Source organism: Aspergillus caelatus (genome assembly GCF_009193585.1).
Source record: "Aspergillus caelatus strain CBS 763.97 unplaced genomic scaffold BDV27scaffold_195, whole genome shotgun sequence".
NCBI classification, from domain to species: domain Eukaryota; kingdom Fungi; phylum Ascomycota; class Eurotiomycetes; order Eurotiales; family Aspergillaceae; genus Aspergillus; species Aspergillus caelatus.
The window spans coordinates 31,069-48,106 of record NW_022475458.1 but is presented as its reverse complement, the minus strand read 5'-3'; the positions used below and the strand labels follow the sequence as shown (position 1 = coordinate 48,106).

The 17,038-nt window shown below is 45.6% G+C and overlaps 5 protein-coding genes across 5 annotated transcripts; 2 read left to right on the top strand and 3 right to left on the bottom strand.

Moving 5' to 3' along the window:
• Window positions 1-1,214: 1,214 nt before the first annotated feature.
• BDV27DRAFT_167402 (cytochrome b5 reductase family protein) lies at window positions 1,215-2,273 on the top strand (the record flags this gene model as incomplete). The annotated part of the gene is made up of 3 exons (XM_032074474.1): window positions 1,215-1,775; window positions 1,837-1,855; window positions 1,910-2,273. Exons 1-3 carry the CDS (start codon window positions 1,250-1,252, stop codon window positions 2,271-2,273), a joined length of 909 nt encoding a protein of 302 aa, XP_031923938.1. The 5' UTR covers window positions 1,215-1,249.
• An 837-nt stretch (window positions 2,274-3,110) lies between these two features.
• Window positions 3,111-5,130, top strand: BDV27DRAFT_161275 (cytochrome P450; the record flags this gene model as incomplete). Its single annotated transcript, XM_032073198.1, has 7 exons — window positions 3,111-3,353; window positions 3,410-3,846; window positions 3,898-3,928; window positions 3,984-4,087; window positions 4,138-4,367; window positions 4,448-4,634; window positions 4,704-5,130. The coding sequence occupies 7 exons, from the start codon at window positions 3,111-3,113 to the stop codon at window positions 5,128-5,130; spliced, it is 1,659 nt and encodes a 552-aa protein (XP_031923937.1).
• A 789-nt stretch (window positions 5,131-5,919) lies between these two features.
• On the bottom strand, window positions 5,920-6,855 carry BDV27DRAFT_161274 (alpha/beta hydrolase; the record flags this gene model as incomplete). The annotated part of the gene is made up of 2 exons (XM_032073197.1): window positions 5,920-6,188; window positions 6,309-6,855. The coding sequence occupies 2 exons, from the start codon at window positions 6,853-6,855 to the stop codon at window positions 5,920-5,922; spliced, it is 816 nt and encodes a 271-aa protein (XP_031923936.1).
• Window positions 6,856-11,963: 5,108 nt separating this feature from the next.
• BDV27DRAFT_161273 (mitochondrial fission process 1 family protein) lies at window positions 11,964-13,062 on the bottom strand (the record flags this gene model as incomplete). The annotated part of the gene is made up of 3 exons (XM_032073196.1): window positions 11,964-12,116; window positions 12,197-12,746; window positions 12,923-13,062. The coding sequence occupies 3 exons, from the start codon at window positions 13,060-13,062 to the stop codon at window positions 11,964-11,966; spliced, it is 843 nt and encodes a 280-aa protein (XP_031923935.1).
• Window positions 13,063-15,228: 2,166 nt separating this feature from the next.
• BDV27DRAFT_161272 (cytochrome P450) lies at window positions 15,229-17,012 on the bottom strand (the record flags this gene model as incomplete). The annotated part of the gene is made up of 3 exons (XM_032073195.1): window positions 15,229-15,920; window positions 15,981-16,817; window positions 16,880-17,012. 3 exons carry the CDS (start codon window positions 17,010-17,012, stop codon window positions 15,229-15,231), a joined length of 1,662 nt encoding a protein of 553 aa, XP_031923934.1.
• Window positions 17,013-17,038: the final 26 nt, after the last annotated feature.

Here is a 17,038-nt window from a genome sequence, read left to right as displayed (position 1 = left end):
ACCGGCGTTTCCGTTTTGTGACGTAGCTGATGTTCCAGACTCAGGTGTCCAGGAAGATTGTAAAAACTCTACTGCTTCGCGACAAAGGTCACATCTCCGTATCAGGTGGCTAATCTTGTCACAGTTGGGTAAAGTTTAAAAAGGGGTCTAATCCAATGCTGCCAATGAACTCGGAGGACAGAACTTTAGCTACTGTTTTCTTATCGCACATGGTGTCATTGACTACGTAGTACGTGAATGACCAGTCTGTCGCAGATAGTTCCTCTTGGCCAATAGATTCTGTGTTATAACCGAACATCCCCGATGTAACCACGGATGTGGTTTTGGGATGTGTATCGATTGAGTTATGCCGATCAGGTGGATATCATTATTGATAATGGGCTAACCTTCAAGTGGCAATTAACTAGTTGGTTGGTATGTCCCCACTCCCGTTCCCGTTCCAGTACCGCCGTGGTATGGAAATATAATACAAGGGAGTACTTTCCCACAACCATATCCTCAACTGATGTCGACGGATAGTCACAAACCTTTTGAAACTTTCAGTTCACTACTCTGATATCGGCCTTTTCCGCTGTTTCAAACCCCCATCACCGACTGAGATGTCTCAAACCAAAGAGATCAGTAGCCTTGAGGTCATCCCCAAGAGAGAGGCGGCGAAGCACACCGCTAAAAAAGATCTATGGGTGATCCTTCATAATCAGGTATAATACCATACTATAGACAAGCGAATAATGAACTGACATGAAGATAGGTTTATAACGTCACACAATATGTTGAAGATCGTTAGTCGCTCTATACATTTTCACTGTATTGTTCGCTAGGCTAACGGAGCAGAAAGACCCCGGTGGTGTGGCAATTCTATTAGAATCGGCCGGCCAAGACTGCACCGAGGCTTTTGAAGATATAGGTCACAGCACTGATGCACGAGAAGTGCTGGAGAAGTATCTAATCGGCAGAGTGCCGGATGATGTAAGAATCGAACGCTCCTGCTCGATTTTTCGTGTTTGGACTAGCGGGTCCGTGTATGCTGACTGCATTCCAGGAACGTACCGAGACCCTTACAAAGGCTGTACCTGAAGTTATTCCTCAAGAGGTAGGGGAAATTGAGAGCCAGGATATAAATAAGAAGCATATCCGCGCTATAGTGCCCACGATTTCCGCTGGCCTTCTGCTTATTACCAGCTTTATCTGGCTCGGTGGACGACTTGTCAAAGGAGTTCCCGCACTTCAGAGTTCAGGGGGTTTCTGGATGGGCTTTGGCATATCGTCGCTTGCCAGTGTATCAATGGCGATGGCGACAGGCGTTTGGTTTAATACCCTTATCAAGAGCAAAGCCAAGGAATCATTTCCTACGCGTATCAAATCCGGCATCAATATTGCCAAGAGACGGTCCATCAATTCTGGTGTGATGAACCCACGGGAATTTCGGAGCTTTCCTCTTGTTGAAAAGCAACAAATCTCTCCAGACACCTATCGGTTTTTCTTTGGTCTTCCAGAGCCTGGGTCGCTTCTAGGACTACCAACAGGTCAGCATGTCTATATAAGACATGAGAATTCTCAAGGCGATATGGTTAGCCGGAGCTATACCCCTGTATCGACTAATCGTGAAAGAGGACGCATGGAGTTGGTGGTGAAAACTTACCCGGATGGCTTCATGTCCCAATACCTTGCAAACCTTGCAATTGGTGATAAAGTCGATTTTCGAGGTCCTGGTGGAAAGATGAAATATACTCGGTATCTGACTAAGGAAATTGGCATGATTGCCGGTGGGTCAGGTACGTATCATACCAATATGCAACCGGTGCAGAATAGGACAACTAAGATAAAATCGGACAGGAATCACGCCTATGTTCAGGTAATAAGCCTCCATATATGTTAGATATGGTCTGCTAAGTGAATTGCAATGCAGCATAATCAAAGCCGTTTGCACGACCGAGAAGGATAATACCAAGATCAGCTTATTGTTTGCTAACAAGACTGAAGCTGATATTCTTCTTCGCAAAGAACTCGATGAATACGCCCAAAAGTTCCCCCACAAATTCAAGGTGTGGTATATTGTGGATACTCCTCCTCCTGGCTGGAAATACGGTAGTGGGAGAATTAATGAGGGTTTAATCAAAGAACGATTACCCAGGCCGAATGGAGAAGATTCCAAGATTCTTCTTTGTGGACCTCCAGGGATGCAAAAGGCGATGGTCAACACGCTTGTCGGGCTAGGATTTCGTCGTCCTAGCGCTGTTGCAAATGTCACTGACGAGATTTTTGTCTTTTAGGCTGGCTTCGACCCTCTGTTTTCTGGGCAAAATGAGGTCTCTTTTGGCTTTAGCTGTCAAGGCGCTTCAAGTCTTCTCTAGTAGACTCAGACGCCCCAGCCACTAACTTGAGCTCCCGTTACTTCTCCATGGCTCTGGATAGCACCACTTGCGCTCTTTTTCAACTTTCTATCAATTATTCGGCGGAATGCTAGCAAAGGGCGCGGTGTACATAGAAACCAAGCAAACATGTGACCGTTGACATTTACATACCAGTCATGCCTACACTAGTAGAAGATCCATGAGCATGGATTCGTATGGGTAGTTACTTTACGTAGGTATTACGGATAGGCGGTGGTTGGACGTATTGGACCTCAGAGGCTACATTGTATGGTCAATTTTGGCCGAGTGGTCTAGAACCGCATTCGGGTGATGATAGTAGGCGTGAGCACAGACATCCTTTTTCGATCTCTATGGGCACTTAGCGGTAATGAGCGGGAAAAGTCTTTTTGAAAATGTCCCCGAGGCTCCCAAGGAATGCATGATGAGTGCTGAAAAGCCAGCGGATCCATTAATTAGACCGTCGTACGCGTCACACAACACGTCACTAAAAATAGGGTTCAAGCTAGTCTGTGTGTCTGAGAGTAGATTGTAACGTCAGTAAATAGATAGGTCAACAGAGATATATCCACACAAGTACGTGACGTCACAATAGCAGGGCCTAGAGTACCATCAGGGAGCACAGCCGCCCCTTCTTTTAGTTTAAATTGACCATGTTACCCATCCTTTCTAGCTTGATATAATTGCAATGCAATCTGGTATTGGAACCCTTCCTGCTTTACTGTACATTTATTCGTCATGATCGTGGAATTATTTCTTGTAGGGAAAGATCCCAATCAGTCCTCCCACAAGATTGAGGTTGATAGGGTGGATGACTTGGAAAACCTGAAGATCAAGGTTGCGAGTCGATTCAACATTGTTGTACCGAGTGGTATTGATTTCCAGGATCAATCTGGCCGTCAGCTTCTTGATATTGAGGACATTCTGGATTGTCCTGAGGCTGTGGGAATTCTGGTTGATGGACACTCAATCCGAGAACCTGTAAGCTATTCCTTCAACGAAGAGTGTTGCGACTCATTAACAACACTGTTCAACAGTCTGGTCCGAAGGGGCTGCCATTTGCTGGTGCTTACTATGAGGTTTTTCCTGACCACGTTGGCAACCACGAGCGAATGTTCTACAGGTTCGGGGGCGTCATAAAATATACCACGTATGGCCGCGACAACTACCTGACCCGCGACCCCCGGGTGGCCGAGGTAGCTTTTTCGGAGAGCCCCTTCTTTACAAAAGCAACATCTAACCCCAATCATCCGCTTCACCCTATCAGTAATCAGAATTCTCTCTTCATATGCGACACTAATGAGAACTGGCGAATCGCCCATCGGTTTATAGCTCCGGCTCTCAATCCTAAGGCGATCAGGCATTACCACCCGATACTGCAATCTGTGGTGGAATCGTCGTTTCCTGTGTTTGACGAACTTGATCAGAAGGGTGAAGCTTTTAACACTTATCAGTATATGATGAAACTGGCTAGGTACCAATCTTCCGTGTCCTATTCCATAGCTACTATTGACATATCTTGCAGTGGAGCAATTGGAAAATGTGCCTTGGGGATGGTGAGAGTTTATATTCTGGTTGTTGCGTCGGGTTACTAAGAGTAATCGCGTGCAGGATCTACACCATTTTGATTCCATTGACGCCCCAGTTCATACCTTAGTCTCATCTATACAAAAGACTCTTCAACTGAATAAAAAGGTTGCGTCCAGAGGAGACTGGTCAGTTCGCTAAGTCCAATAAGTTTCGCAGAAAATCTGACAGTTCCCAGGTACGCCAAGGTACCATTCGGTGACCCTAAGGAATTAGATCGAACCCAGAAGCAGGTTGTACAGCTCCTCAATGATGCTTTCGATACTTGCCCGAAATCTGGCGATGAGGATCTACCTATCAACGAAGCTGCCCTTCGTGCTGCATGCATTTTTGATTATCTTAACAGAGCAGTTGATGACACGGGAAAGAAATTACCTAGGGAACTCGTCGCTCCTAACATGCTGCCAGGTGAGATATATTAGTCAATAAATTTCCCGCGGTTAATTAATGAGAATATGCTGACGCCGGTTCTATACGCTCAGTTGTAGGAGCTGGTTTCGTCACAACAGCTTGCCTATTGTCCTGGTTGATCTACTCGCTCTGCACTTACGAAGGAACACAAGATCGTCTCCTACAAGAGCTCGTAGATCATGGAGTTACCCACGATACGACTTGGGATCCGGATTTCGCCGACAGTCTTCCGTATCTAAATAATTTCATCAAGGAAACGCAGCGGTATGTGCTCCTGAGGTCATATCCTCTGTATCTTATAAAGTATATTTATATTAACATGACTACTATTAGACTACATAATCCCTCATTCCAGCCTGGAAGGGTAACCAAGGCTGACTGCATCGTTCCGGGTGGGTACCAACTTCCAAAGGGGGCAGCGCTGATCATTGCTCTGTACGCAATCCATTCCAATCCTGATATATGGGATAATCCCCACCGCTTCGACCCAGACCGGTGGGACCGTTTCAATCCAAAAGAGAAGCCCAAATGTTCCTATATACCTTTTGCGACTGGTCCACGTTCCTGTATTGGCTTTAACTTCGCTCTTGGGGAGGTCAAAGTCGTCCTACCTTCCTTGGTTTACAGATATGAGTTTGTCCGTGAAGGGGAAAATACCATTGAGTACGATCCCCAGTATCAGCTAATCCGCCCGATGAATCTGTATGTTCGGGCGAAGAAAAGAACACACTGGCCCAAGGCAAGCGCAGTATCAGCTTGAGGAAAAGTGCGTGTCATTTTCTAAAGATCTTGTTTATGTTGTTTTGTGTTAGAGTTTGATGACGGAGAGGGAGCCTGAGAAACGACTACCCCATCATGGGGATGCAGCAGGCGCTACACAGGAACAATGGAAGGGAGAATACTGCCTGGTGAAGTAAGCTTCCTGCCGCCTATTGAATAGCTACCGCCTCTACAAGGCGCTTTTTCCCCCGATATATAGGAATATATAAGATGTTTATGAAAATCACACTATCATATCCCCCAGTGGTAACCAAAGGCAACAAAAAGCCCTGGTGACAGCAAGGCATGACTTGCGCTGGATGTTATCCGATCCATAATTTGGCTTGGTTAATGCTTGCCAACAAGCGCAAGGCTCAGCCTGGACGTTTGGGAAGCATTGCTGAGGACTAGATTGATTGATGCCAAGATTAGGGTGATGCACGGGTCATGTTCGGGTTCAAAATCCAGGTGCCGCCTAAATATATTACATGACCTCAGTCATGAAAAATCTTCGATCATCAATTTATACATCAATATACAAGACATTCAATGTAATAAATTAATTAGTTATTTTATATTTATCCGCGCTTACTTTTCCGTTTTGAAAAAAAAAAAATTATTATTTTCAGTTCAAAATAGCGTTTTAAAAGCAAGATCGTTGGTAAAAACAGGTTTTCTTTGCAGTCCAGTAATATCCTGGATAGAATATATATAAGATGAATGACTGGCCTAGCTTACCCAAAAGAGCATTCTTTTGCATGCTATTTAGTAAAACCGCTGCGCCTTTAACTTACTTCCCAAGGTGCCTTTCACAAAATTGAAGAGCAAAATCGGCAACTTCTTCCCATCTTTCCTGGTTAATTATTCCGTGTGTTCTACCCTCGAACACTTTCAATTCAACCACAGCGGGACCTTTGTCGTACATTGCAAACTCCTTTTCCACCGTGCTCTGTGTAACAACATGATCATTTGTCCCAGAGATTAATAAGAGCGGTGCTCTAGTACTCTTGTCAAATTCAACATGTGCTGGCCCACTTTTGCTAAGCCCGCCCAATGCACCTTGATATCCAATGAGTTAGCATGGTCCAAATATCAAACTAACAAACGATACCACATAGCCATCGGAGGTTCCATAGCTACTATTATCCTTTTCTGAAAAGAAATATAAACATAACCTACCTTGCCAAAGCACACGGGCCACGCTAGGAATGGCATATCGGTCGTAGAGCGCATTGCTCTCCACCTGACTGAGGTGGTTACCAAAGCAGTAGTGAAACTGGTTGACGGAGACCTGGACCGTGCTAGAGAAATGCAATGGGTTTCTAAGGACTGGGAATGTCGCACGGAGGGTGGATAAGGGTAATGAGAGGATACCGGCGGGTGGAGCAGGCGAAATGCCGACGCCAGCACAGCCTAGGCCACGGGACAAGAGTATTTGGGTAAAAAGGCCGCCGAAGCTGTGGCCTATAATAATTGGCGGAGTAGGCAAGTCACGTATGATGGTCTCGTAGTGATCGACAACGTCGGTAATGGTCTTGTTAGCCAAGGGCCTGGGGTCGGCACGGACCTCGGTGGGCGTGCGCTCGTCGATGCCTGGCCAGCCCGGTGCGAGGACTTTGTACCCCTTGTTACGGTAGTGAGTGATCCAGTCTTCCCAGGATAGGGGTGTCATCCAAAGGCCATGAATTAGGACGATGGTCGGCTTGTGGGACGGTGCTTCGGCCATGGTTTTCGCCCGAGCACGGAGTGGAATAGATATGGCTCGTTGGTCTTATTTTCGAGAAAGAGAGATCAGTGTGGGAGGGTCTCCTAGGTAAACTGTTTTGAAAAAAGGCCTATACTGGTTCTTCTAGAAAACAACAACGGACGTGCGCTCAGCGAGATAAGATACAATGGGATTTCGTCTCCTTCGCGGCCAGAATAGGTCGGTATTAATATACGTCAGCTAGAACTCAAATTGGTCCCAGTTCTCCTTGGGGTACTCTTCGTCCCATGTCGGGATACATGCAGCATTTGCCTTAATCGGCTGAGGAATTTGTCAACGTATACGGGTCCACGAGTTATAACCTTGCGCAGAACCGTAACTTCTGTAGGATTACGGATGGTCCGATTAATGGCATCCTAACGAAAAAGATAATTCCAAATTTCATTTCGCACCAGAATGGGATGGCTCTTAACTTTGTTCCAAATCTTTTTACCTCGGTAACCATGTATTCAAACCTAAAGGGTTGTACCAAAATAGTTTAGCCTCCGAGGTAACCTTCCCCGCCCTTTCTGATAGCGTTTCTGCACCTTGCCATCGCGCCCTGCATTAATTCGTGTTAGCCCCGAAGAGCTCAGCTAATACCATTGAACAAATTTGATATACTGTTAGAATAGCACGCCGATGGCAAATATTTCTGCTGCCGAGGCCATTAGTGCCTTATGAGCAGGTTGCTGTAACAACTACTAGGATCACACGTGCCACTGCCTTTACTCGTGGTGTGTGCATTTGAGGAGAAATTAACTCGTATTACCCGTCTTTCTAGTTTACCAGTCCTTCACTACCTGCTTGCCGCAATAACACTGAATTCATCTCTCCATACTATGCTGCCGTCTGCTGTTAGAAGGGTGGCTGTGATCGGGACTGGGGTTATCGGTGCGAGCTGGATTGCTCTTTTCCTAGCAAAAGGCCTTCAAGTAGTTGTTACAGATCCTGACCCCAGAGCTCCGGCAAGGGTTTCAAAATTCTTAGACACTGTTTGGCCGAGCTTAGTGAAAGCCGGTCTAGCTCCAGGTGCAAGCCTTGTTAATTACAGGTTTGTGGAGGAAATCGATGATTACTTGGCGGATATCGATTTTATACAAGAGGCAAGCTAATTACTCTCGGACAATGCAGAGTAGGTGTGCGCATTACACTAACATTGTTTTAGAACGGCCCCGAGGGTTATACATTCAAGAGAAAGCTTCTTGCTCGCCTCGATCGGAAGACACCCCCCGGAACTATTATCTGCTCTTCTTCACCGAAACCACCTTCCCAGCTAATAGGCGAATGTAACCTCCATCCAGGCCGTATCCTGATCGGCCACCCTTCTAGCCTACCACATTTGTTACCGGTGATAAAGGTTATTCCTCATCCAGGCACAGAAGTAAGACATGTTATAACCGCATTGCACTTTTATCGCTCCCTGGGGAGAACGGCCATCCTTTTACGCGAAAATTCCCCCGCGCTTGGGGGGGATAGAATACAAGCTGCCCTTCTTTCGGAAACGTACAACCTCGTTGAACGAGGAATGATATCTGCGAATGACATTGGTTAGTGCTTTACGAGCCACTGTTGCAAGAAATAAACTAATGCTTTGCTAATTAGACGTCGTCATGACCGGCCTCCAATGGGCATTTGCCGGGCCGTTTCAAACCAACGGACAAAGTATTGGTAAAACCTCCTCCAATAATCAATTTCAATCAAAGCACGGCAGTAACCAAATAAGAGCAGGATGTGGCGCACGATGGGTCTGATTTAGACCCAGAGGAAGGTTGACTTCGGTGGTGGTGGAACGAGTGACATAGTCACACAGGAAGAGTCAAGTTAGACAACTGTAAAAGAATTAAGATTTAACACAGAATAAATCGTCCGAAGAGAAATATCGGGCCAGTTTCAACCTGCATGCATGATAGAAAAGGAAGGGCTCTCCTGAGTCCAACGTAAAATCCACTCTGGTGAGAATTTGCTCTTCCCTCGGGTGAAAGAAAAAGTAAACCATCTGTGACTGGGTATCTGATCACATTGACATCTGGAACTAAGAGCCAGAAAAAATAAAATTTTAACATGATTATCGCGTAACTTCACTCCAATGAAGGGGATTTTGCTGAGGTTTTGTACCTGGACTGGAGGTGGTGGGGTTCAAGTCCTACCACTGGCAATCAACATTTACCTCACAATGCCCAAACGGCTAGCTCTGACTAAGGATAGTCCTCAGATACCATAGTCACCTAGCACAATCTAGTTACTATTCTCTACTTACGCACGGCGTGATATCCAGAGGGCGGAACCCCAAGCCGCTAAGGAAAGGACATAACCAAATTGCAAGAATGTGAAGGAATATTGACACACTGAATGCGGCCCTAGGGCCGGGTCTTTAATAAGCCACAAGGCTTCCATATGGACCTTAAGCTTGATTAAATATATGAATCACGGAACCTCTGGATAAGACAGTGTATTCAACCTCCAGCTAGGACACCCCATCCATCATGGGGTATAACCACCTTCCTTTACTTGCCTTCGGCAGTAACCAGATCTTCTATGACCTTCTGATTGACTACAGACCCATTGATGAAGGCATCGCATTCATTGCCATCCTACTGGTATAGAGTAGGTGTCAGGTTCTGCCCAGTCCTATCAAATTTGGGCATGTCTCCCCATGTCCATTTTCAATGTCCCTCCATATTCCTTTAGGAGATTCGAAGATTTTATACGGGTCAAGAGTGCACGCTCTAATTCCGATGGAGATATGAGTGAGATTTTGGAGAGCATGCCATGGTCCACCCAAGTTTTAACGATTTCACATTGCCATCCTGAATAATGCTAGAGCGCCGAGCGCCTCGTCTATGTCAGTCCATGACGGACCCTAGGAATGCCTTGGAGTTGATAATGAGGGGGTTTCTGGACAATGCCTTGTTGTTACTAGGGTAGCCACTTGTACGCAGCGTTTGATATCAAGGCATTGCCTCAGTGTCACCCCCCTCAATACTATGTGTCGATGCCGTAACAGGGACTTGCATGTGCGACCGTCAAGGACGGTCGCGGAGTGACATAACAAAGTGTAACACGTCCTTATGCACCACATAAAAACCAATGAGGCGGCTGTGTGTTTCTTGTGATGATGCCTGTGTAGAAAAGGATGATATTCTGGACACAAAGACTTCAATTCCATTGTTTGTTTGTTACACTGTTCAGAAACATGTATCGTGGCAGGCCTTCGAAGTCTCGATATGCTGACCATTGCGAAAGTTTACCTATGTTTGTCTGTCAATATAAGGTCTTCATATGTTTGTGAGGCCATAGCTGGTAGGAGAAGTGGGCTTTTTAAATATACCATCTGCTTAGCATATTTGTACAACTCCACAGCCATGCCGTCCTAGAGCTGTTTGATTCCCCGTTCTCCCTTTTATTTGCATGCATCCCAATATTGTTCCCATGTCTTATCGATGTCACATTTGTGAGCCTGGAGGGTTCGTCGTTGGACGCCGGGTAATGAAACACAAACGGAATAAGTATCCAAGAGACCCTGTCCATGTTCCGGCACTTGGCTAGGTTTAAGAAACCTTTAGGGCTTTCTTCTGTACTATCTACATGGAGGTTTTGATCCCTTATCCTGCATTACCTTAAAGTATGGATTCGTTGAGGTATCTTATATATCTGATAATCCTGGCAAAGCTGATGAAGGGACGCAAGATTTTCCAATTGGGAAGTAAATGAGAGGATACATGATTCAACAAAATGCTACGCGAAACTCAGCTATCTCTTCACGATCTTACGACTTGCTTGATTCCCTGAAATAAGTTTAGAATGCGCCAATGTACTTTCAATTACCGCTCTCGATGTGACACATCTTTAAAGGGTCTTACTGCACCTAGATCCGGCCCAAGTAAGCTGCGGTGTTGGTATAAATGCCGAGATATGCGGCCTCTCCACACCAATCACTCCAAAAAAACATTTTCAGCCTGCTTTTTAGAACTATCAACAACAAGTGGGTCACAATGTCCCCTCCCTAAGCAATGTTCTCTCCGTTTGGAGACACCGGCATACATCATCAAGTTATCGAGCTTACGTTGTCCCAAATAGCTCTCGAGACAGCGCTCATGGTTAACAATATCAAGGTGGGCAGCAAGAGGATTCGTAGGATATGTTGTTTTGCCTCCCCAATTGTTGACCGAGCACTTGCTTCCTGTCGTGGGAGCGTCCTTTGCAGAAACGGGAAGCTCCATAGCAGATACTTTTGGTCCAAATGCTAAGCTCTAGTGCAATTTTGGATCAACGAGATCAGATCGCAAGGCAGAGTAATCGTATTGAGGATGTCTAGGCATCCTTGTTACGTTGACTACCACCGCCCCTGAGCTGCGCGATAATCTTTGGGTCTCATTACTAGTATCTAACTCTCAGTTCCTAGTATTGGTCTATAATTTGTAGAAACGGGTACCACGCTAGGCGACTAACACAAACCTAACTCCGGCGTTTCATTAACTCCCAGATATCGCAACTGGGGAAAGAAGTGTGAGATAGACCGTTCGCCAGAACTGAAATGTTGTCTTTTGCCGCGGAAAAAAATGATCTACCTAAGTCCGTATTAATTTTAACAAATCACATCTGGGAATGTCAGAGAAATGCAGCTGGGGCGATACTCGATAGTCGGCTCTACTGTATCTGTACAGAGTCGGTAGCAGATTCGTATTTTGCTAAGAGAGAATGATAATACACGATATGCTAGAGGGGGATATAAATAAGAAAATGGAAAAATATAAACAAAAAAAAAAAAAAAAAGGATCAGTTGACAGGCAGGGTTTGAGAGGTATAGAATATAGAAGAATACAACCATGGAGGCTCGAACTATTCACATTAGGCCAAACAAATCTATAACCTGGGCCTACATATTTGCACCAACAGTTAGTAGGCAAAGCCAGTTCACTTCTGTGCGGATGACCCAGCAAACACTTAGTGGGAATGACCCTTTAGCCTCTTTTCGTATTGTTCCTTTAACTATCATTGGTTTAATGATGCTTCTTGCCGTTCTCCGAATATAACTGCCCTTCAGGAAATGGATTATGTCGAGATTCTTCGGTGTAATATTCGATCTATCAGGTGTAGCTGCTGGTCTGCGGTAGGTGGGAGTGTTCTAACTGTCTTCTAGCTAGGGGCGCTATAATAATATTGGCGAATGACCATTCGACCAGTTTCTCGACAGGTCGATCGAACACGAAAGGGAGGAAAGGAACGCAGATGAAACCAAGCTAGAAAATAAGTGATCAGCTGCTGAACGAGGTAATATATGAAAACGTTAAATTTGAGAACTGGAACGAGAGAAGCTTACCCCGATAGGTGCCCATGTCCTGCAAAAGACATTTTTCGAGTTCTTCAGAAGCTGTCCGGAATACCTCACAACACTGTGGATGGTGATGGCCGGCAATGCCATACTGGCAATGCTTTGGAATATGGCTCGCTTAAACATCACCGCCCTGTAGTCCTCCGCTAGCGGGATATGTATTGTTGGCCATGGCGTGAGAGTATCTGATGTGTCGTCAGCAACAACAGATTTGTCTTGGCTATCGCCATATGACTTTCTCTTGCTGCAATATTGCCCCTTCGAATTCTTTCCAGATGTCAAGTCTCTGGCATCCTTGTAGTCGTTGCTTAATGGGGCAAGCAATGAGCGATTGCGCAGGTAGGCTTTGTATCCTTCATGGACAACGTCTCCAAATACGTAAGCCCAGGAGATAGCATGTGTGCAACGCACAAAGTATGGATGAATGGCTGGGCGAAGCGACTCGCTAATGCCAGTATTATATGACGGGAACAGGATCGTTTGGATTCGGTTAGAGTAGGCCGTATATCGGTACGGGGTGTCCTTGCAGTCAATATGGCTTTTGAAAAATCTCCATTAGTATATTTAATGTGAACTCATTCCCTCTGATTTGCTTTTGCCTTTCGCCAGCTCCCAGCCTCTCTAATGCATGGTATAACGCCTCTCCTTACACGGAACAATCGTTCGTCAGGGTTGTATAGGGAATGGAAACAATGATTGCGCAGCGATACATACTAAGACGGGTAGATATCTTCGTAGAAGTATTCATCTTCATCGCGATCCACTAAGCTTTGCAGTGCAGGTGGAAGGGTCACCCGAGGGATAGGATTCTGGTACACATCAAGGCCTTCGTTATCTCGAGAATACCACAGCATAATTCGTTCGATGTATAGCAGGATACTGGTAAATTAGTCCAACGTAGAGTAAATGCTCCTGTATCGAAGAGCGACTTTCCGAGTTATTATGTCGAAAGCGCAGCAATCGCTGACACACTGAATAGTGAGACGCCTAGCCTAGGCACTACCGAGGAGCCGGGCCGCTAGATGAAATCATGGATCAGTCAGGGCCGATAGACCCTCTCGATGTATCATAACATAATCATGCGGCATGCCAATGTCCAAGCTTCCAGTTGTATATTCATTGGTGCCACTTGAAATTCCCTATCTTCTTCGCCACCCTAGAGAAGTGGTTCTCTGATAGGAAATGCTGTTGTTGAATATCTCTCTAGACCTAATCCCCAGTCCTTATCAGGACCAAAAATGAATGGCCCGCCGGAAACCACAACCATATTCTCACTCCTGTAGTGGTAAAGCTGCGAACGTACTCGAGTAATCTCGCATGGACTTCAAAGCTTGAGACGCCTGGTAAACTACGCTTCAATCAAAACAACTGCAAGCAGGTTAATACACAATGCCCATACTCCCTAACTTCTTGATTGGTCGCTCAGGCCGCTAACCTCGGCAACAGACTTGGTCCACTGAGTTATGAATATCAATCATACATCCAAGATATAAATTAGCATTATACAGCTTACTCATGCTTTCATCGCAGGTCCGAGAATGCTCTAATGGGCGGCGCGTCAGGTGCATAATCCGGTATGACGAGCATGTATCGATGTGCATAAGCAGGCCGAGCATGATAGCGAATATAATAATATAACAATATTTACAAACCAAGAAAAGATAGTCACTGAAGGGGTACACCTGTTGCGCCACAATTTGTGTATTGGGCTGCGTGACAATATTCAGATTCATCAAAAAGGGGGGAGGGACCGATTGAGGTGGTTTCCGAGGAATACGGCTTTGGTTCCTACCTCGGCAGCATATACCTGGGTGGATCACCGAAGGCGTTTAGTTTCGCCGCAAGGCTAACGGCTCCGCAGAGATCTCCCGTAGTACTCGGCTCAATTGGCCGATTTATCAAACTTCAGTTGTCTCCACTGACGATCATAAAGTACCCACCCATTGCGATCGTTAGGGATGCCGCGCTCCCGATCCCGTGAGGTGATCTATAATTTTGCCACTACACAAGTCAAGTCATATCTAGGCCATCAAATAAAAATAGGACAGACAGATAACATAATGTGCCGAGGAGATTTGTATTCCACTATAATATTCTAGAGCAAAGACCATATGGTGTGCGCCACTCGGGTTTAAGGGGGATTCAATAGCAACTTCTTAGTTCACCCACCCCATATGGAAGCTGCCAGGTATCAGCAAACCTTTCTAGAGGTTATCAGCACATATATTCATAAACTCATGACCATGTTATATAATCCTATAAGGTACGGCAAAGCTGACATACGGCATTTTGACCTAACGTGCCTCTATCGTATAAAGGAGAAGGTACAAATTCAAGCCACTTCCGGTGTGTATACGGAAAACCTGGACTCGAACAGCCAAATAGCAGTTAGATGGAGGAGAGGAAATCCAACATATACACATTTATTTACATGTCATTTAATCTTAATTCTGTCATTGAAATAACCACTGACTAGCGTGTGATATATCCTTAGTCTTCGATGTATTTGTCGGTTTGAGCAGCCGTAATATATCTTCAACTGCCAAGATATTTTCAAGATCGAAAGGGTTTGTGCCCCTTTAGTTTTTGGTAACGAGCCCATAGGACTTCACAAGGGCTACAAACGTGATACATAGTTGATAAATATTCCCTGTTTACTATTTACTTTGTTTTATGAGCCGTGTGAGTTAAGGTTGCTCGCGAAATAATGACAAAGATTCTTGACTTTTGTACTGGATGGAACAATTCATTGACCAGGTCATAGAGCACTTATAACATTTCGCTCACTTGCCTTGTGTTTTGTACCTAGATACTACTATTTGGAATGAGGAATATGCCCAGTTGAAGATAAGGGAAAAGTACATTTGTTAACAAATGAGGTGACCAAAGGGAGACATATGTTGCACATTCCAGAAAAGACCGGAGGAATGAAATGAAACTTGACCTTCTGCGTAGACACCACCATCAACCTCAATTAAATGAACAGTTCTAAATCTTGAACACCAGCACACACAAGGTATCTATGCAGAAGTCGATCGAGGTGGCCATTTCACTCGCCTCTCAGCGCGGACGTATAAATTATTCGGTCGGATGAGCTGGAACATTGGGTCATACTCAATAGGATCATCGCCCTCACGGGTGAATTTATAACGGTAGATGAGCTTCGGTAAAAAGACCTTGATTTCCTGGAGCGCGAAGTTAAACCCAATACACATTCGTTGGCCCATAGCAAATGGTATGTAGGCGGCTTTGTCCCTCTTTTTCACCTGCTCAGTATCCCAGCGATCGGGATCAAATCGATTAGGATTCTCCCATATATCAGGATTGTTATGGATATGATGCAATGCAGGTATCACAACAGCATCCTTCGGTAGTCTATAGCCTCCAGGTAAGATAAGATCCACCTTGGCTGTACGTCCGGGCTGGAAGGATGGATTGTGTCGACGCTGTGCCTCTTTAATATATTTATCAAGAAATACTAAGCGATCTGTGAGATCAGCTGTAACTTGAGTATTCTCATCCACACCATTATCAATCAATTCCTGTAGGAGGCGATCCTGCATGCCTGGGTAAGTTACCAGTCCATAGATAAGCCAGGAGAGCAATGAGCTCGTGGTTGTGAACCCAGCGCCAGTTGCGACTACCAGAGCCCATACCAAACTGGACTTGGGCAGCTTTTCACCCTTATTGTCGACGGCACGGATGGCATAGTCTGAATGCATTTTAGTACAGATAGACTACTCAAGGGGAAGGGGGAATGCACTTAACTTACCGACCATGTTCGAGGCTTGTAAGGCCGCATCTTGTAGGGGAATGTCAACAACACCGCCCCTGGCAGCCTGCGCAATCGACTCCTCCACTAAATGTTCAACCCTGGCTTTTGCCTGCTTCAGCCGCTGAGGGTCGCCGAAAGGCAGTCGGCCATACCAGTCTCCCTTTGAAGTAACCTTCTTATTAAGGGCAAGGACTTCAGCAATTAGGTGGACCATCTCATGCAGAGGTGCATCTGGGGATGTAAAATGCTGAAAGTCTAAGCCAAGTGTGAGCTTTCCCACTGCTTGCGAGCCAAGCTTAAGCATATATTGATATACATTCCATGCTTCACGCTGCTCATCAAGAGTATCAAAGACTTTAAAAGCCTCTTCTACACTTTTCTGCATAGTAGGAGCATAGTGACGGACGGCCTTAGGACCCAGGGCTGGTGGAAGAAATTTATGAGCTATCTTCCACTCCGGTGTATCTGTGTCTCCTAGAAAGACACCCGCAGCCGGAGTCTTTAGAGCGTAGAGAGGATGGGCCTCGTTGATCTTCTTGGTAAAGAAATCCGACTCGGTAAAGACAATCGCAGCGATTCGTGGATCATTAGTCTGGTAGGTCTCACGCCCGAGGTTGGTAGTTTTGATCACCGGTCCATATTGTTCAAATAACCGCTGGTGGTTCCCTAGATGATCTGGATACACCTCAAAGTAGTTCCCGACATACGGCAATCCTTTTGGGCCCACAGGCTCTCGTACGGCATGTCCATCGATAGAGATAGCCACGGGGCCACTGGCTGAAACGACCTCCGAAACATCATTGAGCGCGATTTCATCCGCATGGAAACCAATTCCTGTTTGTCTGTCAGCAAGTGTTGTCGTCTTGCCCAGGGAACGGCGAAGCTGTGAGACTAACCACTAGGCTCCACTATGGCGAAGTGAGCGGCAATCAAGTGTTTGAGCCCATCGATACCCCCAGTTGGGTCGACCTGGATGGTTCTGGATGACGAGAGGGGGTCACCGAGGACATAGAAATTTTGCGTAGACATTTGCAGGGTGATAATGATGAAAGCTC